This window comes from Jatropha curcas, chromosome 11 (assembly GCF_041381405.1).
Source record: "Jatropha curcas cultivar XTBG-Jc1 chromosome 11, XTBG_Jcur_1.0, whole genome shotgun sequence".
NCBI lineage: Eukaryota > Viridiplantae > Streptophyta > Magnoliopsida > Malpighiales > Euphorbiaceae > Jatropha > Jatropha curcas.
In genome coordinates, this window is record NC_143161.1 from 25,604,777 (window position 1) to 25,631,912 (window position 27,136).

Genomic DNA, 27,136 nt, shown 5'->3' on the forward strand with positions numbered 1-27,136 from the left:
AAATTATATATTTATAATTGTTAATTAAGAGATTAAATCATTCAAATTCCCAGGTGTTTGTCATTTTTCCCTTTGTTTTTGGTTTCGGATTTTACTAGGAGTGGCTAGGTGAAGATTTGCTTCCTTTTATCTCTTTAGCACTATGTGAAAGACAAAATCAAATCATTCAGTTTACATCATTAGGTTAACAACACAAATTCACTTAATGGAGCTCTCAGGCAACAAAAATTATTCTAATTATAGTTTATATAAACATTGCAATTAGGGATGGAAGTAAGACAGATATTTTAGGGTATCCGTTTCGCTCCAATCCGTGTAATGAGGATACCAATAATGAAATTATCCATAACGAATATGGATAGGGTACGGGTATACGACTCTAGATATCCGTTATATGTTATTCGCTATAATATGTAATTTTGGCCATGAGAATCCGTGGGTAGTATCCTTCCCATTTATAAGTAGAAGTGCAACTTAAATAAGTTCAGATTTAAATAGTTTAAAATTTGTGAATCTTTACTCGTTTAAGGAGTACTTTAAATAAATTTAGAACGGATACGGATGCAAAATTTTAAAAGGGTTCGGATAGATATATAAATATTTAAATAGATATTTAAATAAATTTAGGACATATATAGATATTAAAATTTTAAATAGATACAAATACGGGTAATTCAAAATTCACGAATAACTGCTTGCTTTCATCTCTAATTGCAATCCGAGAAGGAAGTTTCCATCTTCGTTGTTTCCTTTTGCTGTCGTTTTACTTTGAGTTTCAATATTTTCCATCAAAAGGAGATGTGATTTTAAATTTCATCATAATTCATAACAAATCGAAGGCAACAAATGGTCTTGTCATTCAAACTTTCCATGTCAGCCGCATGTGACCTTTAGAGCTTTGCTCTGTCAATTACCCACGTAGGATATTGATAGGACAAAAGTGGACCTCATTTCATTTTCACCAATTTTTTGGCTATTCAAATCAGCGTTGATTACTTGATTGTAAGTTTAAGAAATTTGAATACTCCATTCCAAATGTATTCAATTCATGCCCTAGTTAACAAAAATTAAAATTTCAATACTAAAAATAGGAATAATTATCCTGAAACAAATGAATTCCACAAAATTTTATGAAATTCATTTAGAAATTTAAATGTTTGTGTTTGGAATAAAAAAAATATAGATTTCAATTCTAGGAATTTAATTCTTACGAAATTGAATATAACTATACCAAATTCCACAAAACTAAGCAATAAACTTTTTATGACAAATCTATCCTTCTTCTTTTGCAAAGTAAATTTTTCAATTTTTTTACTTATTTAACTCATTTATTTATCAAACTTGACCAAAACCATTTAAAATTTTATTTTTTTAAAAAAATATTTTCTTGTTATTCTATTTTTTATTTTAATATTTTTCATCTTTTATTTTAATATTTCTTAGCATTTTTTTACCATTGAAGAGAGCGATTCAAGTTAACTATACATTTACTACCAAATTAAATGCAATAATTTTATTAATATTATTTTTATTTTATATATTTATTTTAATAAAAATATAAAAATATTATATAGCATAACATAAATATAATTAGTATTTATTATTTATTTTTGTGAAGTTAATAGTTCGAGGATATTTTAGAAAACAAAAGCAAATGAACTTTCAATTATAAATTTATTCCAGACATGATTATGTGGAATTCAATTAAATTACATATTTTAAATTAATATACCAAACAACGAAAATTCATTCTCAAATGAATTCTACTAGAATACATTTACAAATGAATTCCATATTTTGAATTCATTTATACCAAATGGGGTGTTAGTGTCTAAAATTTTTCAATTTTTTCTTTTTATTTTGGTGTGTATGAACATTTTAAAATTTGCAATTGAGTGTCACGAGCTCAAGTGGCTAATCGGAAACATAATTGTGTAATTATAGGATCTACTTACTTTTTTTTTAACTCTAATGTGGATAAAAAGAGATAAATAGGTCGAATCTAACATGGATGTTAATAGAATTGATATTTTAACATCCAATTATTATTGTCCAACCAGCTCCTTCTCTGTCCCTCCCATCGATCAAATCCCCAAGCCATGCTCAAAAAATTAAAATTAATATCTGTGATGATATTAAGTTAAATCCATAGAAGAAGATTGTAGCCCAAAATTGTAAATTTAGAATCAATACAAATTATGAAAACAAAAAAAGAAAAGGAAAGAAAAAACCTTTCACATCTAGAATTCCAGTAACTCAAATTTATCTAATACACAAAACATGCAAATTGAATTCCAATAAAGCAAAACTCATTATTAAGTAAAAATTATGAAAACAAATAATAGTTGCTTCTCTGTCTATCCTATCGATCAAATCCCTAAGTCAATTTCAAAAATAAAAATTAATGTTTGTGATGATATGAGTTAAATAACAATGATTGGAAAATCAATGGAGTGCAGGAACAATTAAGAAGATTACATCCAAAAAATTATAATTGTAGAATCAATATAAGTTATGAAAACAAAAAAAAAAAAAGAAAAAAACTATACCCCTCCTCGTCTAAATAGAACTCTCACCCCCCTTCGGTCAAGCAAAAGTTAAAAAACAAAAAAAAAAAAAAAACTGAAAAAAAGAATAAAACTAGTGCAAAAAAAAGGAGAGTAGAGTATCGGTATTAAGTTCAGTATCGGTATTAAGTTCATTGTTCGAGGAAGAGGATATGGAAAGACTTAGAGTAAAATATTATATTCTTGATAATTTGAGTTACTTCCTGTGGGCGAAAATGTTCGGAAAATCTCCGAGCAAAGTCCTAACTTCCTTATCCTGTACGAGTAAAGCCTAAGAGCTGGTGTTCGCCCTCCTCCCCAAATAGATTTGTGTGACTCTCATAATCAGCTTGGCATCACTGTATCTCAACTTACTCCAAATATCATTAGGATCGTGCTCAGGCTAAGCATCTTAGCTCGTAAAGCGAATTTGGAGTTTTCTCCTTATGTAATCAATGGGCTATATGTGAAACTTAATGAGAGAAAATATTTTTGGAATTGTGAATATATTTCTCATTAATAGAGTATAAGATATTTATATAGGGTACAAGAGTATAAGGGATAATTACAAGTAAACAACTTTAACAACAGTAACAGATAAAGATAAATACATGCATATGAATATATATCCTCTAACACCCCTCCCTCTCAAGTTGATGCCGTAGAAGAACAAAGGCAAAGCTTATTGAAATGAGAGTGAAAGAGATGGTGTCTGAGTGATTTAGTCATAATATCAGCTATTTGATTAGCACTGGAAATGAAACGAATCGCAAGTTTACCAGATCCAATTTGTTCTCGTACAAAAGTGATAATCTAACTCGATGTGTTTCGTGCAAACATGAAAAATAGGACTGACACTTAAATAAAGGGCTCCAACATTATCACACCAAAGAAGGGCTGGAGTCAAAGATCGAAAATCAAGTTAATAAAGAAGAGAAGTGAGTAACCTCTGCTATTGCATTAGCCATGGATTTGTACTCACTCTCAGTAGATGAACGAGCAATAATGGGTTGTTTCTTAGCAGACCAAGACACAAAATTTTGACCAAGATACACGAGATACCCATTTGTAGATCGTCTATCATCCGGGCAACTAGCCCAATCACTATCGAGAAGCATTGCAAATGCATAGAAGAGTGCTTGGTAATCAATAAACCCTTGTCTAGAGTAGCTCGAAGATATCGAAATAGTTGCTTGACTGCTTGCTAATGAAGATCAGAAGCATAATGTATAAACTAGGCAAATTTGTTTACACTAAATGCAATATCAGGCCGAGTTAATGTCAAATACTATAGAGAACCCATTATTTTTTGGTATGGACAACATGTGATAGTAGGTCACCCATGAATTTGCTTAAATTTGGAGTAACAACCATAGGAATAGCACACAATTTGCAATCTTGCATGTCTGTTTCGTTAAGAAGATTAGAGATATATTTTGATTGAGTTAATAAAATAACAGCAGGTACCTGCTGAACTTCAATACCAAGGAAATAATTTAAAGGGCCTTAGTCTCGAACCGGAAACTGCTCTTTGATCTTTGTAAGGAACCGATACAATTTTGAAGAATCGAAAAATGTAATCACAATATCATCAACATAGAGTAATATAGAACTCTAATGTACCTGGGAGAAGCACAAAAGAGATGTGTCTGCCGTGGAAGAATGAAAGCCAAGACTTAACAAAAAATTGGAGAGACATTGAAACCAAGCTCTAGGAGCCTATTTAAGGCCATAGAGGGAATGATGCAACTTGCATAAAAAGTCAGGCTTAAAGGAATCAACGTACCCACGGGGTTGCTCCATGTATAGATCAGTATCCAGTTGTCCATGTAAGAATGCATTGGATATGTCAAGTTGATGAATGACCAGCTATAAATTGTGGCTAGAGTGAGAACGGTATGAATCGTTGTGAATTTCACCATAGGAGAGAAAGTATCTTAATAATCAATACCAGATTGTTAAATGTATCCCTTTGCAACAAGTTGCGCTTTATACCATTCAGCAGTGTCATCTGCCTTCCTTTTAATTCAAAAAACTCACTTGTTGTCAATAACATTTGTATTAGAAGGACGTGGAACTAAGCTCCATGTTTGGTTTTGATACAGGCATGCAATTCTTGTTGTATATCATCCCTCCATTCCTGAAATTTCTTAGCCTACAAAACTGTTTTAGGTTCCGCCAATAGATAATTAGGTGTGTTAATGGCAAGGTTGGCTTGTCTTTTAGCCATAGTGGAGGGTCTAAGTTGCATGGCATGGGTACGTTGAGTTAGCTATGGATTATGTTCGAGAGTAGGGATCAGCTCATTAGGAGAGGCAAGAAGATTAACCAAGAGAGAGAGGCAGACGAGCAGGCAAGAAGATTAACCAAGAGAGAGAGGCAGACGAGCTATTTGAATCAGCAGAGGTAGGAACAGGAGATATAATTGGTAGCGATGAGGATGTATGTAACACCCCTTCCCGGTCCACCCGTAAACCCGAATGAACCGAGTCGAGATGCTACAAACTGGTTGACTGTATGGTCTGACATGCTGAAAACATACTATATATTGAATATAATAACATGCTGGTACTGTTTACAAAAATAATGTAATTTATATTTACAAAACATGATACAAGTTTACAAAATGAAATGGGCCCAACTGAATGCCCTGTACATGCCATAAAAAGAAAAACAAAATGAGTTTCTACCCTGAAGACCGAGTCTTCTACAGATGAACTGCAGCAGTTGTACGCGGACTCTCTATGGACCAGTCTCAAAACCTGCGAGTTAAACAGGTAACTCGCTGAGCAAATAATGCTCAGTGGATATCTCAACAAATAAAGAAACAATTAAACACATACATATATAGAAAGAACCATGGAAACATATATGGCACATATAAGCTCACACATTATGATACTTTCATGATATCTTGATTATCTTTTGTACTGTTTATAATCCTATATAATTCATGAAATGTTATGTCAAGATATCTGAATGGCTCCATAAGGTTATAGTGAAACCGAAGTGATAAGATAAACTGTATGAAACTGGATGAAACTGTATGCTATAGGCCCCGAACCGGATTCGCCTATGCCAATATTGTCCGTTTTGGTGCCCCTAACCGGATTTGCACCGCACGGTTTAATCATATCCACTCAACGGCCTGTAGCCGGAGTTCCAAACTGTATGGGGCGCAGATCTGCTATTCTATGTCGCGACATAGCCTTATCTACATGGTTTCTACCTAACCTCAATGGAGCTTAAGATTAGCATGTCAACAATGTAACACAATAGCACATAAATGGTTTCACAACGTCATAGTTCATCATATTGATTTGATTTCACATCATATGAATGCTTGTATGTTGTTTTAATCCATGTTCTTATGTTGTATTTTTGTTGTAAAATGATTGAATGCATGCATGTTGAGCAAAGGAATGTGATTACATAGCAAATGAAAGGCAAAAGAGTGTCACAGCACAAGTCGCGACCGCGTATGTGAAAGTCGCGAGCGCGACTTGTGCATCCTGAGAGTCAGTGTGTTTATGGCTGAAGTCGCGACCGCGCAGCACAAGTCGCGAGCGCGAGATGAAGTCGCGAGCGCACTTGTGTGATTCGCGAGCGCGAGATGCGCACACTGAGAGTCAGAGAGCTTCTGGCCAAAGTCGCGACCGCGCAGCACAAGTCGCGAGCCCGAGATGAAGTCACGAGCGCGCTTGTGTGATTCGCGAGCGCGAGATGCGCACACTGAGAGTCAGAGAGCTTCTGGCCAAAGTCGCGACCGCGCATGTGATCCTCGCGAGCGCGAGTTGTGCAATTGAGAGTCAGAGAGCTACTTGACTCAAGTCGCGAGCGCGCAATGGGAAGTCGCGAGCGCGACGTGCTTTTCAGCATGCGCGAGCGCGCGACGTGATTCTGTGCAGTCTGTATTCTTTTGGCCATAACTCTCAATAGCTATCTCCAAATTGAGTGATTCAAAAACCCATGTAAAGCTAACACATAGGGGCACAAAAAACTCTTCTATGACACTTCCTAATTCCATCAATAAATGGGGTCAAAATCAAGATGAAGGTCTCCCCTGTTTTCTCAACATTTCCAGTTCTCCCATTCAACATGGAGCAAGATATTGTCTCATCATCAACACACCACACAAATTCCATGCAAAGCTAATAGCAAATGAAAAGAGATATCAAACCTCCACTCCAAAAGCTTGAGCTCTTCTAGCTTCTCTTCTCTACACTCTTGGAACTTCCTTCACCTATCCATAACAATTCTTATACATTACCCACAATATAACTCAAAGAAGTTGAATAACACAAAGCTTCAAGATATACTAATTACTTGTTGCAAATTGAGGTTGCCTTAATGCTTAATTACCACAACTACCATGAAAATGAAAGGAAGGGAAGGGAAGGAGATGAAGAAGATGGAGATAAACATGAAAAATGGGAAAGTGAAAATGATTTTTACAGGTAGGCTATCAAAATAGATGTAAAACTTCCTACATGGCACCTCAATTATGCAAGGTTACAACTTAATACCCAAGCTTGATCTTTTAATGCAATTGAATCCTCTCCTTTATATGCTTTGATCTTTCCTCTCATTCAAATAAGTCCACTTCTAATCTCATTCTACCCCAACCGGGTTTGGTTCAACTCGACTCAACTCGACTCTATGAAATGACTCAACTCGGGAATGTTACAATGTAGGAGAGGTTGGTGAAGAAATATTAGGAGATGGTAAAGGAAGAAGAGATGTACCAAGGGATGATGCAAGGTCCAAGGAATGTGGGAATTGCATAGACACCTATAGCCAAGAGGAGTCAGTTGTCGTGCTTGATGAACCAATCACAGAATATTTAAAAGGAAATTCCTGTGTATTAAATTGGATAAGACGAGCCAAATAGATATGACCATTGACCTTATCAAGGCAATGATAAGCACTGTGAGTGGGACTTGACCAAGATAAACAGAAGGAGTAGTCCAAAAAGAAAATTTGTGCTTATTATAAGGCCTTAACAAAGGAAGAATCAAACAACCAAAAGGTTTAAAGGCAAGGTATTTGGAATTTGATCATATAAAAGTTGATAAGGCGATTGTTGTTTATAACATTGGAGGGCAAAACATTTATTAAAATGGCACCATGTGCAATTGCAAAGTTCTAGTATTTGAAAGGTAGGTTTTGCATGAGCTAATAAAGTAAGACAAGTGCAACCAAATGTCATATTTTTCATTCTAAAATTCCATTTTGTTCATGCGTTTAGGGACATGCAATGCGAAGAACAATGCCAATTTGTTGAAAATATTTATGTAGTTTTTGATATTTACCGCCCTAATATGAATGAAAAGCCTTTATTTTTGCCTGAAACTGGCAATCAAACATACGTTCAAAATTGAGAAAAACATAATGAACACCGCTCTGATTTTTGAGAAAATAAACCCACGTGAAACGAGTAAAATCATCTACAAACAAAACAAAGTAACGATGTCCTAGAGATGAAATAGCTGGGGATGGTCCCCAAACATCAGAATGAATAATTTGAAAAGGTGCAGTACTAGGGTGTTTAATAGAGGCCAAAGACAAACAAGACAGTTTTCCTAAGTTACAACTAGCACAAGGACTCAATTTATTTGTGGAACTAACTAAATGATGATCACGAACAAGAGATTAAAGTTTTTGAACATTTAGGTGACCAAGACAAGTGTGCCAGTCATCAAGTGTTCGAACCGCGACTGTCACGGCTGCCTTAAGCATCTGTCGAAGAGTGTAAATTCTAGACTCACTTGGACCACGCATTAGAACCCAGTGGTTGCATTGATCCTTAATAAGAAAGTAAAAGGCCCAATATTCAAAATAACAAGAATTGTAAGTGGTGAATTTTTGAACAGAAAGCAGGTTTTTAACTATCTTTGGGACACAAAAAACATTTTGTAACTAAAGAGATTCGAAGGAGTGTGAAGTGATGCCATACCAGTGTGAGATGTGAAGACCCTGACCCTTACCTACATGAAGTTGATCGGATCCCACATACTCATTAATAGCACTAAGACTCTGAATATCCGGAGTATATGATAGTTCGCTGCTGTGTCCGAAAACCACGTAATGGGTTTTTGAGAAGATAAACGTGGTGCAAAAGTTGAGTAATTGATAGTAGGCATGGAACTGGAATGATGTTGCTGCTGTAAAAATTGCTCATTGTGACGAGGAGCATAACAGTTGCGATAAGTAATAGTTGAATGGTTGTTCATGCCACAGATTTGGCAAGGACCACAACTTTGATTTCTGCTAAAGGAAAACGAGGACGAGGCTGATAAGAATTATAAAAAGAAGTCTATTATGGACGAGAGGAAGGGAAGGCAGGCGATGATTGGGAGTAGGGAAAATTGGGGGGTGATTTACAATAACCATATTAGCAACAGGCTCCATGGCACTTTTAATTAAAATCTCATGAGCAACCAATTGACCATGTAATTCATTGAAACCAATGGAGTCTGGACGAGTATTAAGAGCAGCAATGAGACCATGATATTTTGAACTGATGTTGCGATATATAATCGCATTAAATTCAGCCAAGGAAATAACTATACCAGTGGTACTGAGCTCATCAGCAAGAGCTTTAGCTTTTTGAAGATATTCAGATATGGGCATATCATTTTTCTTTAATTCCTGTAGTTGAATATGTATCTACAATTGTCCATTTTGGCAAACAGATCCAAAAGCCTTAACAAGAGCCTCCCAAACAACAAAAGAAGAGGTAAGGCCAATGATATATGGATAAACTTCTCCGGTTAAAGAGGAAAGCAACTAGGAATAAAGCATTTGGTCTTTTTGAAACCATAGATCATAAGCAAGATTGGGAATCGGGTTATTATTTTCTACAGAGGTAGGAATTTTGATAGGAGGAGGGGGATTAGAACTATTAATAAAGCCATGAAGATTTTGATAATTGAGAAGAGGGGGATAAGCCGAGCCTTCCATGTTACACCTGACTCCAACTACCAGAGGAATTGTCCACTTTAGATCAAGCCAATTCCATCCCATACTAGATTGGCAAGACTCACACGATTTTGTCCGGCAGGTGAAATGGGGAACTTCCCAAGACGTCACCCATCCTAGGATTTTCATTAACCGAGCATGCTTAACCCTAGAGTTCCAACTCTCTTAGCCATTCCACCAAAAGGTGCCTCTGATGATTAGTTTTTCCCTTTTCGATATATGATTTGATTCATTTCTGTGTCTTACATTCCTCCATCCATAGCTAGCCTGCCATCCTAGAAGCTAGTTAGGAGCCTTGCTCTACCTGCCCTCTTAGGATCGCTTTACCGGGTCGGGATGTCACAGGCCCACTAGCTTCTGCGTGGTTCATCCTCAAACCATACATCTACTAGAGGGGGTCCGGCTCTGATACCAATTGTCATGCCCGACAACAACCACCAGAGGAATTGTCCACTTTGGATCAACCCAATTCCATCCTATACGAGATTGACAAGACACAAATAATTTTATTCCATAGGAGAAATGGGAAACTTCCCAAGTGATCACCCATCTTAGAATTTCCGTTAAGTAAGCACGCTTAACCCTGGAGTTCTTCCAACTCTCTAAGCCATTCCACTAAAAGGCACCTCTGATGATTAGTTTTTCCTCTTTCGATATATGATTCGATTCATTCTTGTATCCCGCATTCATCTACCCATAGCTAGTCTGTCATCCTAGAAGCTAACCAAGAGTTTTGCTCTACCTGGTCTCTTGGGATCGCTTTTCCAAGTCCAATGTCACATTCCATGCCAAATAATTCTTGGAGGTGAATTTAACAGCAAAGGAATGAGTAGAGATAGTGATTGGAGTATTTGGATTTGTGGATGGAACAATAGACATGGCTACGAGATGAGACAAGAAACAAAAAGAAAAGAAAAAAAATATTAGGTTTAGGTTTGGGTTGGCTCTGATACCATGTGAAACTTAATGAGAGAAAATATTTTTGGAATCGTAAATATGTCTGTCATTGATAGAGTATGAGGTATTTATATAGGGTACAAGAGTATAAGGGATAATTACAAGTAAACAACTTTAACAACAGTAACAGATAAAGATAAATACACACATATGAATATATATCCTCTGACTCTATACTCTTTAATAAATCGCACAAAAGAAGATCACCCCCATTTGTCTACTCGAGGTGGTCTCAGTGTTTTTGAGGGAATGACCGGATCCATAAAAGGGAGATGGAAAGAAAATTTTTTTATAGTGAGAAGTTTGAAAGATTTTGGGGTGAACACCTATTGGTCCCAAACTGTTCCATCTTTTCGGAAGATGGGTTATTGACTCAGGGAGAGAAATCAAGTATAGATGTCCTTGCTGAATACGCTAATAGACCTCTTCACCCTCTAGATCTCCTTGCATTGGAATACCCTTCAACGCGCTCAAGAAAATGCCAAAGAAAAATAAATCAAAAAGGTATATAATTGGATTTCCCTTTGTGCAGTCCTAAACTGACTTTTAACATTTTTCATTGTTCGGCAGATATGGCTGGTGGAGATTTTGCTAAAAAGCTTGAGGAAGAGGAGGAAGAGCAAAGCTTTTGCTCAAGAAAAAAAGAAAGAAGCTGGACTCGTGCTAAGAGATGAGGACAAGGAAAATGCAAAAACATCTCTTGCACCAACCAGAGGTACTCCCTCTATTGTGACTCCAACTGATATAGTCACTTTAGAGGACACCAGGCTTCCTGAGCCAGGGACCCAGACAATGCTGCTAATCTTTCTATCCTATTTGCAACTCCTTCAGAAGTTGAAGTTATTCATCTTTCAGTTGAAGATGACATTCCTCTTGCTAGGAAGAAAAAAAGATCCCGAATAGAGACTTCTGAAGAGGCTGCTTGGCCAAAACCTGCTTGGCCAGATGTAGAAGGATACATCAAGGCTATTCATGGAGTCTCAATATCCTATTCTCAAAGTCCAGTGAGTAGGGACTTGGCCTGGTTATCACTTCTTTCCCAAGATTGGAATTATGTTGATTCCATGGAAGAAAGTGCTATCTTTGATAACATGAACTATAGCCTATTTTCTATAAGTACTATACTCTCGCTGTTTCTCTTGCTATCTCGACATCTTTTCTATTATTGACTTTCATTTTAGTGTAATAGCTTGTTCATCAAGTTGTCATTATGAGGAAGAGAGTTCGTGACCTCCGCAGTCACTATGCTAAACTTGAAGTATCTAAGAATGAGGTAATTCACCTAGTGGAGACCGCCAAAGAGATGTTGGATAAAAGTGCTACAACTCACAGTAAAGAGATGTGTGCTTTGAAGGAGCTAGTGAACCTTCTTAACAATGAATACAAGAAAGTTGCAGACGAGGCATTGATCACTAGCTCGAGAAATATTCAGTTAGAGAAAGAAAAGACTGAGGTAGAGTAAGCCAAATTATCTACCGAGCAAGAAAAGGTTAAGATGAAGGTTCAGTGTGATCAGCTAAAAAATGATTTGGCAATCGCTCAAAAGGAGGCGAACGATGCTCTGAATAATATTATGGACACACTTGATGGCTTTCAAGACCGAGTCATTTCTGCTCTCAAAGCTCAGTATACTGATGAAGATTTTGACTTTATTTCTGAGATTCCTGTCATTGTTCCTCATGAAGACCCTCAAGATCTACCTTTTGAGCAAGTCAATGAAGACCAAGTAAATGGTGAATGGTGAACAAGTTAATTAGGACCAGGTGGATGGCGAGCAAGTTGATTAGGATCAAATAGATGATCCATCCAACTGTACTGCTCCCATAAGTTGAGGATTTTTTTTCTTCTTCTTCTTTTTTTTATCTTGTATTTACATATTTTGTTTGAATGAAGAATTCTTTTTGTTTGGGCTTTAAATATTCAGTTCTCTAACTCATTTCTATCCTAAGCTTTCTTAGGTTCGTGATGTATTATTATGTGCATTATTTGTAGAGTAGTTTCCTATTTTGCTTTTTTTTTTTTTTAATGGAGAATGAGAAAATCATACAATAAACCTTCTTTTATTTCTTTGAGAGAAGTCCTAAAAAAACCTATTTGTTATGATCATTCTATTCCCTCAGTTCCCATCCATGAGCTACCCTTTTTACACCCAATTTCTTAAAGATCCTAACACTTAGGTGAAAAAAATCTGCTTATCCTTTAATTCCTCTTATTCATACATAATATTTTTGCAGATTTTCTGCATTCCATGTTCGGGGCAGTTCTTCGCCATTAACTATTTTTATTTTGTAGGTGCTCGAGCCTATTTTTTGTATTACTTCATATGCTCTCTCACAGTTTGGAACTAATTTGCTCACTCTTGCAAATCCTCTTCTGATTTCTGTTTTTTAAGGACCAAGTCTCCCACTTGAAAACCTCTGGTTTTTACTCTTTTGTTGTAGAATCTCATCATTCTCAGTTTGCATGCTTCAGCTCCAATATTGACTTGATCTCTTCATTCTTCTAGCTGGTCCAATGTAATTCTTAATTTTTCTTCATTTGTTGTTGCATTGTAGTGCATAGTTCTCACACAAGGTGTTCCAATTTCTATTGGGATGACCGCTTCCGTTCCATAAACTAGAGAGAGTGGAGCTTCTCCTGTAGACTTTCTTAAAGTTGTTGAGTATGCCTATAGCACACTATTCAATTCGCTCGCCCAATTCACATTTTCTTCATCCAATCTCTTTTTTAGTCCCTGCAAAAGAATTTGATTAGTAACTTCTGTCAAGCTATTTGTTTGTGATGAGCCACTGATGTGAAATGTAACTTGATCTTCCAATTAGAGCAAAAGTTGCGAAAGTGTAATGAGTCGAACTACTTCCCATTGTCCGTAACTATACTATTTGGCACTCCATATCGAAAGATTATATTATTTTTTGAAAGAAAGATATCACTTTGCTCGATGTTATTGTTGGACAATGATTCTACCTCTACCCACTTTGTAAAGTGATATATTGCCACCAATACAAATTTTTTCTGCCCAACTGTCCTTGGGAATGGGCCAAGAATGTCAATCCCCCATTGCGCAAATGGCCATGCCCCTCCTAAAGGCTGTAGCTAAGCTGCAGGTTGTCGAGGTACCCTACTATGCTTTAGGCATTACTGGCATGTTTGGACTTTTTGCTTCACATCCTTCTTCATGGTTGGCCAGTAATAACTGAACAGTGTAATTTTTCTAATAAGTGCATAAGCCCCTTCATGTGTTCCATATAATCCTTCATGCGCTTCTATAACAACATATTCAGCCTCTTCTTCATTCAGGCATTTTGCCTATGGATGAACTTTTGATCTCTTGTATAGTGTTGACCATTCATAGGCATAATTAACTACCTTTCTTGAAATTTTAATCGCTTCTTCTTTATCTGCAAGAAGAATTCCTTGATCCAAATATTCCATAATTGGCTTCATCCATCCTTATAGTTGTCTACCATAAGAGTAAATTCTTGATCAATGCTTGTCTGTTGCTGGATCTCCAAGGCTATTGCACTGTTTGTCCATTCAATTTTTAAGGCTGCCATTTTTGCTAGTTTGTTTGCTTCAACATTCTTTGCTCGAGGAATCTGATGTATTTCCCACTTTTCTAATTGTGATAGCAATTGATTACTAAAGCTTTATACTTCATGAGAGCTAATTCTTTGACTTTGAATTTTCCTGTCAATTGATTGACTACTAATTGCGAGTCATAATACATTGATAATCGTTTTGGTCTCACCTTCGGTGCTAACTCGATGCCAGTTATTAATGCGTCATACTCAGCAACATTGTTGGTCTCTTTAAAGTTTAACTGCACAGCATATTGAAGTTTGATTTTACTAAGCCCTTGTAATAACGATTCTTGCTCCTGCTCCTGCTTAATTTGCTGCTCCATCCTTAAATAGTTGCCAGCACTACTTCTGTGCAAATTGTTGTTCTTCTTTTACTGAGTTCCCTATTAATTCTAGAATAAAGTCCGAGGGTGCTTGTGCTTTTAAGGTTTCTTGAGGTATATATTGAATGTCAAACTCCCCAAGTCTTATAAACCACTCTACCATTCGCCCTGAAGTTTCAACTCTTTTGTAATACATTTTTTCAAGGGATAGTTAGTCTGAACATAAATTGTGTGTGCTTGGAAGTAGTGCCTTAATTTTGTAGAGGTTATTAGCATAGTGTATGCTAATTTTTCTAGATAGGAATATCTTACCTCTACCCCCGTTAACACTTTACTTACATAATAAATGGGAAATTTTTCAGTTCCTTCTTCTCTAATCAAAATTGAAGCTACCGTCTCTTCTGCTACAAAGAGGTATAAGTACAAGGGTTCACCTGTCTTTGGCCTGCTAAGAAGTGGTAGTGACGCAAGGAATGCTTTTAACTCTTCAAATGCTTTTTGACATTCATCTGTCCATTCAAAGTCTTTTATATTTTTTAAGGTTTTGTAAAATGGAAGACATCTTTTAGCCGAGCAAGATACAAATCGCCCGAAAGCCGTAATCCGCCCATTTAGTTTCTGAACATCATTGATTGTCTTTGGAGGTTGCATGTCCAGCATTGCTTTTATTTTCTAAGGATTTAACTCAATTCCTCTTTGAGATATCATGAAACCCAGGAATTTACATACAGTGACACCAATAACACATCTATTAGGATTTATGTCGAGTGCTCGCCCTAAGTCAAATGCATGTTGCTCGGCTTTTTTGCTTTTAACTATCATATCATCGACATAAACTTCAACTGAATTTCCAATCAAGTCCTTGAACATTTTTTTCACTAATCTTTGATATGTCGCTCCAGCATTTTTAAGATCGAAAGGCATTACTCTATAACAATAAGTACCCCTATATGTTTTGAAGGTTGTTTTTTCCTCATCTTCTTTATTCATCTTAATTTGATGATATCCTGCAGTTATATCCATAAAGCTGTACATCTCATATCCAGCTATAGAATCCACTAGTTGGTTGGTCAATGTTCATGAGAGGATATGAGTCTTTTGGGCATGCTGTATTCAAATCTGTAAAAGTCCACACATAATCGCCACTAGCCATTTGGCTTTGGAACAAGAAGAACATTAGCAAGCCAAGTTGGATATAAAACTTCCTGAAAAAATCCTACTTTGATTAACTTATCCACCTTTGCAGCTATTATTTTTTGCCGCTCGGGTGCATGTTTCTTTTCTTTTGTTTTATAAGTTTAATAATTGGGTCAATATTGAGCTTATGGCTGATTACCATTGGATTTATTCCTATTATGTCGCTAGTCTACCACACGAAATCATTTTTATGATTTTTCAGAACTAACAAAAGATTTTGTAACATTACCCAAGTGGTGCTCGTCCCCACTTTTATTTTCTTTCTTTCTTCTAACTCCAATTGAACTGGAGCTGTCTCTAGTTCTGGATTCAGTTCTGTTCGGTCTCGTGGGATATCAAAGGTTTCTACACTTTCTTTTGAAATTTGCTTCTCCTCCTTTTATTGCTCAGTAATCAAGGTGGGCAATGAATGGTGCGACCTTTTCAAAGCAACCATATAAGTTTCTCTATTAGTCCTTTGATCTCCCCTTACTACAATAAATTTGTCATTAACAAGAAATTTTAAGGTTAGAATTTTATTTGATGTACAAGCATTTAGATCATATAGCAGAGGTCACCTTGGCATTGTAGGGGAATGGAATGTCCACAACCACGAACTCTGCTCGGAACTTCTTTGTACACTCCTCAACACCTAATTCCATTAAGACTTCATTGGAACCTTCAACTTGAACCTGTTTTCCTGCAAGTCCAACTAGAGGTGTACAAATAGATTTTAATTTATCAATATCCAATTGTAAAGCTTTAAAAACTTCAAAGGTTAGTAAATTCACAGCACTGCCATCATCCACAATATGCGCTTGACTCGATAATTCTCGATGATCGCTTGCACAACCAAGGCGTCTGCATGTGGATGCTATACCCAAGCACCATCTTCCTCTGTGAAGATGATCAGGGCTATTTTGTTGGAATCCTATCAAGAATTGAATAGATTTCCCTCGCATGACGCTTTCTTGCTGTGTTATTATCTTCCCCTGTTGGTCCACCAAAGGTCATATTGATCACTCCCACTGTTTTTATTTTTGCTTACGATTTCTCTTCCTTCTTTTCTCCAGTGGAAGTTTTTGTTCGTCCCTACACAAAATTCTTAAGGACACCATGTTGTATTAGTTTTTCAATCTCTTTTTTTAATTGCCAACAAAGTTCTGTATCATGCCCCACATCTCTATGGAAATCACAATACTTGCTCTTATCTCTATAAACAAAGGATTCTTCCCTCATTCTCCTTGGGTAGGTGACATGAACTGCTTCATCGTGCCTTTGGATCCAATCAAGAATATAGGTTTGGCTCCTTGTCAAAGGTGTAAATTATTGCTCCTCATTCTCCCTTGCTCGGGAATATGAAGTTTTGGAAGTATAATTGGTCCGAGAAAAATAGGGTCTGCTGAACCGAGGAGGCGACCTCCTTCTGCTAGATTCCTTTTTCTTCTTCTCCTTCGAAACTTTTGTCTATAACTATTGCTATTACTTCCATGCTTCATCCAGCCGAGCATAATTATTTGCTTGGGACATGAGTTCTGGAAAAGAAAGTGGTGGATCAATATTAATTGAATCAAATAATTTTCTATACTTACAATTCTTTATTATGGTGTTGATTGCCACTTCTGCATTCAAATCTTCATTTTGCATGGCCAACTTTTGAAATTTGCTGAGATATTCTTTGAGTGATTCACCATCATCTCTCTCTAAATTGATCAAATCAGAGGAAATCTTTTTGCTCGGTATGCACGTGATGAACCGTGCTTTGAAAGTTGAAGCAATGTGAGCAAATGATGAAATTGAGCCTTTCTTGAGCATTTGGTACCACTATTGAGCTGGTCCCTTCAAAGTTACCGAGAATGCTCGGCACAATAAAGCATTTGTAGTCATTTGGATGTGCATAATTGTTCTGAAGTTGACAAGATGACTTTTGGGATCTTGTTCCATCATAGGCCTAGAAGTTGGGCATCTTAAACTTAGATAGAAATGATACATCCAATATTTTAAGTGACAACGGTGACCCCATAGTCACTGTTATCTCCAGCTACTTTGTATTCCTTCAAGATTTCTCGGATTCTTGTTCAGAAATTCTCATCATCTGTCCTTCCAGATGTATACTATGCACCCCTTCCATGAGTAGTATTTGTCCTCCAAGAGGATTCAATTCTTTTTGGAAGATTTGTGTGTTCTTCTTCTTCCTCTAGGACAACTTGTCCCTCATTCCGAAAGGAATAATTATGTCATTGGGAAGGTTGGGATGAGGGTTGAGAATGCATGAACCTTTCTAAGATAGAGGCAAACTTATTGTATGTTTCTGTCAAAGCTTTTGCAACTTGTGGGTCCATCATTGGAGGTGGATCAAATGCAGACGATATAACACTAGGGATTGAACCTTAGGGAGGAATCACAAGATTTGAATTTAAAGTTTGATTCTAGGTTCCATCATGCAGGTTTGGGGAATCATGAGATGCCATTATGCCTTGATGAAAGAAAGATTGTAAGATTTTGAATGTTAAACTAAGGTGTGTTCCATGCTCACTGCACTAATTTGATAAAAGTAAACTTAAGGGGTTCTTAGGAAGTATGTGTATAGTTACTTGTTTGATGATCAGATGCCCTTTTTTAGGTTTTCATACAATTATTTATAATACATCTCAAATTGTAACTGACTTATGTACATTAATGGTAAGAATCTTGGTTATGAATGCTATGCAAGAATCTTAGTGATTGATGACTTTTAATGACTCTATTGATTGAGCGTTACTCTTATTCAAATGAATTTGGGCACTATTCAATCTTAATTAGTTGCTCGACTCTTATGTTGTTCAGTTGTTTGGTTTGCTCGGTACAGATTAATAATATGTTCTTATCAGATCTAATAAACTCTCAATCTAACACCTTTAATGACCGCAAAAGGTAGCCAAAACCACCACTTTCTTTGCGAATCAAGTAATTTGGAGAGGATTTTAAGGAGAAGTTCATCAATTTAAGAGAAGTGTACGGCTGATGGGGATCAGGTTTCAGGTTTTGGTTTTGAAATCTTTGGTGGGAATAGGAGGATCGGATAGTAAAGACAACATGTTTTAAAAGTCTAGTATTCTTAATCAAGCCACAGGTCTGACTAGTTTGGTCAGCTCTTCTTCAATGGCGGGTTAAGGTCTGTGATTGGTTTCTTTGATGAAAAAGATAAAGTGCCGCTACAACCACCTATGGTTATCCACTGGGTAGATAGAGAAAGAGATTGTTAGGCAACAAATGTTATTAAAAAGATTAATTTCATCAAAGTTCATGCTAGATTCGATTTATGTGGCAAATTTGAAACTCTTTTTATCCATGTTAGTTTGGACAATGTCGAGTTTAGTAAAGGCTTGCAGAATGACTGAAGTTGAACACTGATGATTGTTCTCTAGGTAAACCGGGTTCAGTTGGTGTTGGAGGTGTATTAAAAGACACTCATGGCTTGATTGAATGTATTTTCTTCCATTCTGTTGGGATCCTAGACTCCAATGAAGCAGAACTTCTTGCTATATTTTCAAGTATTGAGATTTATTTTGACAATTGGATTGTCCGTTAATTGTGAAATATGATTCAGAAAATGCTTTGTCTTGAATCCTTCAAAAGTTTAGAAATGATAGGGAAAATTTAACAAGTTTGATCATATTCTGGCTCAACTTATCAGGTTCAATTTGCCCATGTTTCCAAAAATGACAATAATTTTGCACATGATTTAGCAAAGAATGGAGTTGATGTGTATGTCCTTTCATAGCTGGGATTTAACTTTGTTCTTGTCAATCTGAAGTAGGTTATGGACGTATTGGATTATCCTCTAAGTTTGATGAGTTTTGTCCCTTTTATTATTATTGATTAATAATAATAATAATAATAATAATATTAAGGCGACTGATAAAAAAAATTTAAAATACTTTACTCATAAATTTAAATATCAGTTCGATATAGATTCATCTTGGTTGACTCTCAAACCCTTGACTTTTCGTCTTTATTGGATCAAATACTGAACCGAATCTGAAAAATCTTGGTCAGGGATATTAATATTGTATAGTAGCATGTGAGTGGAAGGTGGGGTTTGCAAATTACAATTATGCGGCGTAGTGGTTCTAAAATTCTATTATTGGGGCCTAAAAAAAGTAAAAAGATCATCCTGGAAGATGACTCGTATAATGTAGAAGAAGCCTAGTTTTTTATTCAGTGTGGAGATGAGCACGCAGGACTTTAACCATCCGGTTCAAAATCTACTATGATTGGTGTGTCGTTTTAGTAAATCTTTCTGGAATGTGTGAGGTCGTCATAGACGTGGACATGTATTTTTAAGGTTATCAGATTGTGTTAACTTTGTAATTTCTATTGCCGAAACGTTTGTCCTTAATGGGATAGGGCATTTGTGAAATTTAAATTGATTTGAAATAAAAAAATTACTGGATTTGAGATTCATCAACTTCTATATTAAATCATTATGGCTTTAAATGTGGAGAAAGAAAATATACAAGTCAAACCTTATTATTATTAGCAATAAATACATAATTTAACCTCTTAATTTTAATAAAAAAAATTTTGCAAATACTCTAAAATTTAAAATTGATTTTATAACGCTTTAAATCTTACTTTTTTAATGATTATATATTTTTTTTAAAACGAAAAATAACAATTTTTAAGATTTTTTATTTTAATATGCAAAGTATTTATTTGATATGTGGTTTATAAAAATTTTAGAATAATAATTTTAAATTTTAATTATCCAATAAGTGTTAAATTTATCCAATTTTACACGTTATGACAATTAATTGGTCAAATAAAATATTCAATAGGTTTAATCTTATATTTGGATTGTTCAATGTGTCAAAATAAAAGTTAAAATATTACAAAATTTTTCGTAAAAAAGTACAAGAGAGAATTTACGTAGAGAGCCTTGTTATTAATCCCTCTATTCCATAATTTTTGCTTTATTTTCCTTCTTCACATGTCCCAAATTGTTGTCCTATTTTAGAAGTAAATAATATTTAAAATTTACTATTTCACTTTTATTTAATATGATTCCTTATCAATAAATATAATAGTCAAACTACTACATTGTGAATAATTAAATCTCAATATAAGCAAAATTATGATATCAACTTTTAATCTTCCAATAAAATTCAATTTAATCAATTTTTTTTTTTTTAATAATTTCATGAACAATTTGATATGGAACATTTAATTTTTATGGATACTAACATAAGGGTATATTAGAAAAAAAAAAGCAAAAATTATAATTTAACTATATTGACTAAATTTTTTTAATATAAATCAAATTAAGACAATTATGAGACGGAAGGAATATTATTATTATTATTATTGAGTATTAAAAAGAGGGAACTTATATCTCAATCAATGTCCTCTAAGAACGAGTAATTTTCAAATTGTGTAAAGTTTTAAACACATTTATTGATTTACTTGAATTAAATACTTTTCATAGTTTTACCAACCGCTATTGTTATTATTTTTTAAAAAAACATAGGGGATTTTTAGGTGTGGCTAGGGCCACCGATCAGAAGACACTCTATAAGGCACACTAATCTCCGAGTACTGATAGAAGACGCGTTGCCCTCTTTTTCTATAGGATTGTAGGATTACAGTCGTCAGCCCACGACAGTAGAGTCGGCTTAAAGCAGCAGAATCAATGTTTAGACAGGATCGAACCTGAATCAAACAGGTGAATGATCAATATCTTTACCAGTAGGTCACCACTGGAGAAATTCTTAGGTAGACTCAGTCTACCACGTCAGGGTATAGACTCACATAATAAAATACAGCCACATCAGTATTTTACTTTTAGAAAAACTTATTCATTATTAATTCTTTCACGTTTCAATTTGGCTAGAGATAAAAAAAGGTAGTTGTATTGGTCTAGAAGTTACTGATGTATACAGAAAAAAAAAAAGCTAAATGCTGATGTAGCTGTATTTTATTAGATGAGTCTATAGTTGACGTGGTAGATTAAATCTACCTAAAAATTTCTCACAAATACAGCTACTTTTCTTATCACTGACCAAACAAAAAAAATTTGAAAGAATTAATAAATAATAAATTTAAAAAAAAGTAAAATGCTGATGTGGTTATATCTTATTGGATAGATCTATAAACAGACGTGCCACGAGATAGAATAAGTCTATTTAAGAATTTCTCCGCCAACTGGGATGGTAACCGATGTTATTATTTGGTTGTACAAATCCTCCAAACTAAATAAAAGGAACCGTATATATCCCTACCGAAGAATTCAAAGCACCCTTCATTAATATGTCGTGTACTTTATATATAAATACAATTTGGAATAATTATTGTATATTGTTTTTTTTTTTTTAAATTGAATAATAGCCCATCTCTATCTCTTACCGCAAACATAAAAATAAAGTTAGGAACACTTTACTAATGAGACACAAATGGATATCTCCAAATCTCTCAGACAAAAGACACAAGCAGAAGCAAGTAACGGCGTGAGTTAACCGTTAACTCAGTCCGAACAAAGCTCTGCCACTGTGGGGTGTGTGAGTGACAAAGATGCCAATATGGCATGCGAAGCCAGCCCACCTTCCCTTATAAAAAAATGTGCAATTTCTATCGACACCTCATGTCACGTCCTCCTGTAAGTAGGCCAAGTACCGGGTGAGACAGAGAGGTCGAGTTAGCTTTTTTGGAGTGGATTGGATTGGATGTCATTTGTAGATTCTTGAGCTTACTTGTTACTCCTACGCAACTCCTCGATCCTTAACTTCTTTTTTCCATTACCTCACTCACTTAACTTTCCCTTTCTCTCTATCTCTATCTCTCTATCTCTCTCTCTCTCTCTCTCTTTTCCTTGTTCTTCTTTGGATTTTTGACTTGCTATCTAGAACACTTGTAACTCCCCATCAGTTTCAATTAATTTCCTAATTTTGTTCTGTTGTCCTTTTCCATTTCAGGAATCTTTTCTGGGTTTTTGGTCTCTAACTCTGTATTCAGCTCTGAGATTTCTTTAATCTCATTTTCTAGATCACTCTTTCTTTTTTACCATTATTTTTTTACGCAATTTCTGGAACCTTGTCTTCTGTGGGTATACTTCCTTTTTTGTTTCTTATGTGAAAATTTGTTGTAAAAGCGAACTTTCTTCTTCTAGTAGTCATAACCTTCTCTCTATTTGCATACCCTCATCTCTTTTTTTTTTTTTTTTTTCATATCTAGATTGGATTTTCTTTCCATATATTTGGTTGTAGCACCGAAAAGATTCTCTTCGTACTTGCTTGTCGCTGTTACTAATAAATCTGTGGTTAGAGGTCTAGTACCCATTTAAAACCATCTATGCAAACCCTGATTTAAAGATTCTAGTTAATCGCAGTTTGCTGTGTTGTGTAGAAGCTGGCTAGTAGATTTGAAGAAAATAAATAACGATGGGTTTTTTCTCTTCGACTGTTGCATTAATGTTAGTATTATTTTCAATGGCGAGTGAAGTGAGTTGCATTGGTGCTAACTGGGGTACACAAGCAACCCACCCACTTCCTCCAGATACTGTGGTGAGGCTATTGCTAGACAATAGAATCCAAAAAGTTAAGCTTTTTGATGCAGATTATGATACCCTAAGAGCCCTGGGTAAGTCTGGCATTGAGGTCATGGTAGGAATCCCAAATGACTTGCTCGCATCTATGGCTTCAAGTGTCAAGGCTGCTGAGAAATGGGTTTCCAAAAATGTCTCTACACATATCTCCACAAATAATGTCAATATCAGGTCAGTTTTTAGTCTTGTTCCTTTAGATCTTTCGTTAAGGGTGGAAAAAGGGGAAGCGAGACAATGTTTCTAGTATAAGGCATAAGGCTATAATTTGGAACTTGTTATATTCATTAACTACTTCTACTATGTTGAAATGTTTAGGTTAAATGGTTTAATTGCTTGGTGCGTTATATATTATTACATTTTTGGAAGCATTGATATTAATTTGTGAAGTTTATTATCCTTTCCTCCCACTTCATATGCTGTTTTTTAACCAAGCAAAGCTATGTTCTGCTTGAAGATGGTCAATTTGAATTTTTTTGATTGGCACGAACAAATTTATTCTTGCTGCTTTTTGTATAGATATTTGTTGGGTTATTTGATGTTTGTTCCTTTTCAGAAGGGCATGCTTGTACCCTGTTTTTGGGAGTAGACGCTACCTTGGCTTCCTCATTGTTACTGATATGTTTAGCATTGGTGTTTTTACTTCAACTGGAATAATGTTTGTTAACTTTCCACATTGTATTTTACTAGAACTTTTCCAACTTTGTTTCATGATCATTTTGCTAGTTGTGGCTATCATGTTTAATAATCATTAAGGAGCAGTTTTATGAGCTACACTTTATGATGATAGTTTTTTTTTTTTTTCTTTTTGTTTTGGTGGTGGGGGGGGGGGGGGGGGGGGGGTTTATTTAAAGGGCAAGAAGGCCCTATCAAAAAACAAAACCGACAAGTTTCCTGGTTGATGATGGCTTACCCCCAACAAATTTCACCAATGACATAAGGGAAATACCAAGCAGAGGAGACTCCAAAAAATTGTTGCACATATACAGGGAAAAGCATGGTTCACTATTCAATTGCTAATTATAGACTTCATTTCATACTTCAAAAAAATCCTCATGAAAAAATGGCATTTTCCCTTTTCTCATCTACCCAATTCCCCGTCACTCTTCCATGACAAGCTATGAAGCTTTGACACTTTATTTTTATAATACATCGGCTGGAACATATCATGACTCCCAACATGACATGACATGCATGACATATGCTAATTCTGCATTGTGTATGTAAGTGTCCTTCATATGTGCACATGTGCATGCCTCACAGCTGAGAAACATATCATGAAATTCGTGGATGTACCGCACACGATTTTGTTTCATTTGGCATTAGGAGGTCAGAGACGATATGTACTTGCTGGAACTTGATTCTCATACATGCCTTGGTCTATTCTTTGGCTGTTGTGTGGGTGATAGTATTGGAGTACATCTTTATGCTCAATTTTGTTTCATTTGGGAAAAATATAAATTTGGAATTACAAGGGAAGTTCGTGGCTTTTTCAGGCTTCTATATTCCATAATTTATGCATAATTCTGCTTAGATTCTCATAAGGTCATCTTTTAATTTGTTCCTTTTATAGACCTCATAAAGGTAACTTCCACCAGCCTTGATTCATAATTTCTTTCTGTTGGAAATCATAGACTGTTTTAGTCTTTTTATTTGCAGTTCAACTCATTCAGTAAATAGAATGACTTTCACACTTTCAACTTTTTGATGTGGAGATTGAAGTTCAAGGTTTCATGGAATTATGGTGGATCAGTCCTTAACATTACGTCCTTTAGTTAGCATTAACCTAATATTGATAATGTCAAGTTGATAAGTCAACCTAGCACAATAGAGATCTTCATCGGCATCTGCTTTATCTGCCTGCTGATATCTGCTCTCCTACATAAGATAATGTAACTATTTGTGTGTTTTTCTAGAATCTTCCCAGAATTTTCATGATTAATAATAGTCCTTATAGTGTACTAGACATGATTGACTTTTAAACAGGGTTGTGAATCATTACTGTTTTTGCAAGTGTAAAAATGGTTGTTTCTCAACTTGTTTTATCTGTATATAGACACAAGAAGCATGTGTCATAATTTTAAAAGTATATTTAATTGTTTCTGATGAAATAGCTTTTTAAATGGGTTTACAAGAGAAGAGTACAGGTTCTTGTAAGCTTCTACTATACCTTTCTCATGTGGGATTAAGTGTATGTTTGTAGGTGTAGGACTCTGCTGTTGCATTATTTATTGGATTAACTTAACAAAACTTACCTTTGTATAGATATGTTGCAGTCGGAAATGAACCTTTTTTGGAAACATACAATGGAAGCTTTATCCAATCGACCTTTCCAGCTCTTCAGAATGTTCAGTCTGCGCTTATAAAGGCTGGGTTGAGCAATCAAGTAAAGGTGACTGTACCACTGAATGCTGATGTATATGAGAGCTCAACTGGCCTTCCATCTGGGGGTGACTTTCGAGCTGATATCCATGATCTCATGATTAACATTGTCAAGTTCTTGAGTGATAGCGGATCACCATTTACTGTGAATATCTATCCTTTCATAAGCCTCTACATTGATCCCAACTTTCCGGTTGAGTACGCATTCTTTGATGGAAATGCAACCCCTGTAAATGATGGTGGGACATCCTATTACAACATGTTTGATGCTAATTATGATACTCTTGCTTCCGCCTTACAAAAGAATGGATTTGGAAACTTGCCTATCATTGTTGGAGAGATTGGATGGCCTACTGATGGAGATAAGAATGCTAACTTAGTTTATGCTCAACGATTCAACCAAGGTTTTATGTCACATATTTCAGATGGGAAAGGAACCCCATTGAGGCCTGGACCAATTGATGCTTATTTATTTAGTTTGATTGATGAAGATGCTAAGAGTATTGATCCAGGGAACTTCGAACGCCATTGGGGGATATTTACATATGATGGAAAAGCCAAGTACGCCCTTAACCTTGGTACTGCAAATTCAGGACTTTTAGTTGAAGCCAAAAATGTCCATTACCTGGAGCGGAAATGGTGTGTGATGAAGCCATCGGCCAAGCTTGACGATCCAAATGTCGCACCAAGTGTCAGCTTTGCTTGTGGACTTGCTGACTGTACAAGCCTTGGATATGGGACATCTTGTGGAAATTTGGATGCTAGGGGGAACATTTCATATGCGTTGAACAGTTACTATCAGATACAGAATCAGGTTGACACTGCATGCAAGTTTGAGAACGTTTCAATGATCACCAAAAATGATCCGACAACTGGAACTTGTAGATTTGGGATAATGATCGAACAATATTATGGAGGTGCAGGATTCCCTCAGAAGTCATTGGGTTTGGCTGCAGGTTTGATTCTGTTTTTGCTAACAATTCTATGAACTCAAGGGCTCCCATATTTTAGATGTACCATTTCTCGTCGATATGCTGTAATGATAGCTAAGAAAATTGCAGAAATTACATGGCTGTAGTCAATTTTTTTTAGCAGTCCAGAAACCAGGGTTTGGTTTAATTTGAATGTTTAGTACTGAAATTTGATTCCTCATTTCTAGAACTAGATTGTAGGAAACATTTTTCATGCATTTATAGTAAATGCAGTTTGTGAAATGGAGACTTAAATAGATTGTATTCAGCGTAGTTGGCAGCAAAAGAATATGGCTTCTGAGAGTGAACCTAATAAACAACGGCCACGGTCAAATGGTCTGAGGGGGCCAGGCATTGCTTGAAGCTACTTTTTATGTATCCATCACCATTCATTACTTCTCTCTCGAAAGGAAATGGAGAGAAGTTTAATACATATAATGATTGTGCAAAATTGAAGTCTTCTCATTGGTGACCCATTAAAGTTTATCATTCTAAAGAAGTTCCAATGTCACAGTTGAAGACGAAAGAGTTCTCTAACTGATTCTTAACCACAGATCTTTGGACATGCATGTATATGTTGTGTATTCTTTTTCTTACCAACTTATATACTTGCTATTTATAAGCTTAATCGACAAAATTA

The 27,136-nt window shown here is 35.6% G+C and overlaps 1 protein-coding gene across 1 annotated transcript; it reads left to right on the top strand.

Annotated features, from left to right (window-relative positions):
* The first annotated feature begins 22,164 nt into the window (after positions 1 to 22,164).
* LOC105632670 (O-Glycosyl hydrolases family 17 protein) lies at positions 22,165 to 26,764 on the top strand. Its single transcript, XM_012215115.4, has 2 exons — positions 22,165 to 23,317; positions 25,409 to 26,764. Exons 1-2 carry the CDS (start codon positions 22,983 to 22,985, stop codon positions 26,511 to 26,513), a joined length of 1,440 nt encoding a protein of 479 aa, XP_012070505.1. The 5' UTR covers positions 22,165 to 22,982; the 3' UTR covers positions 26,514 to 26,764.
* The last annotated feature ends 372 nt before the right edge of the window (positions 26,765 to 27,136 follow it).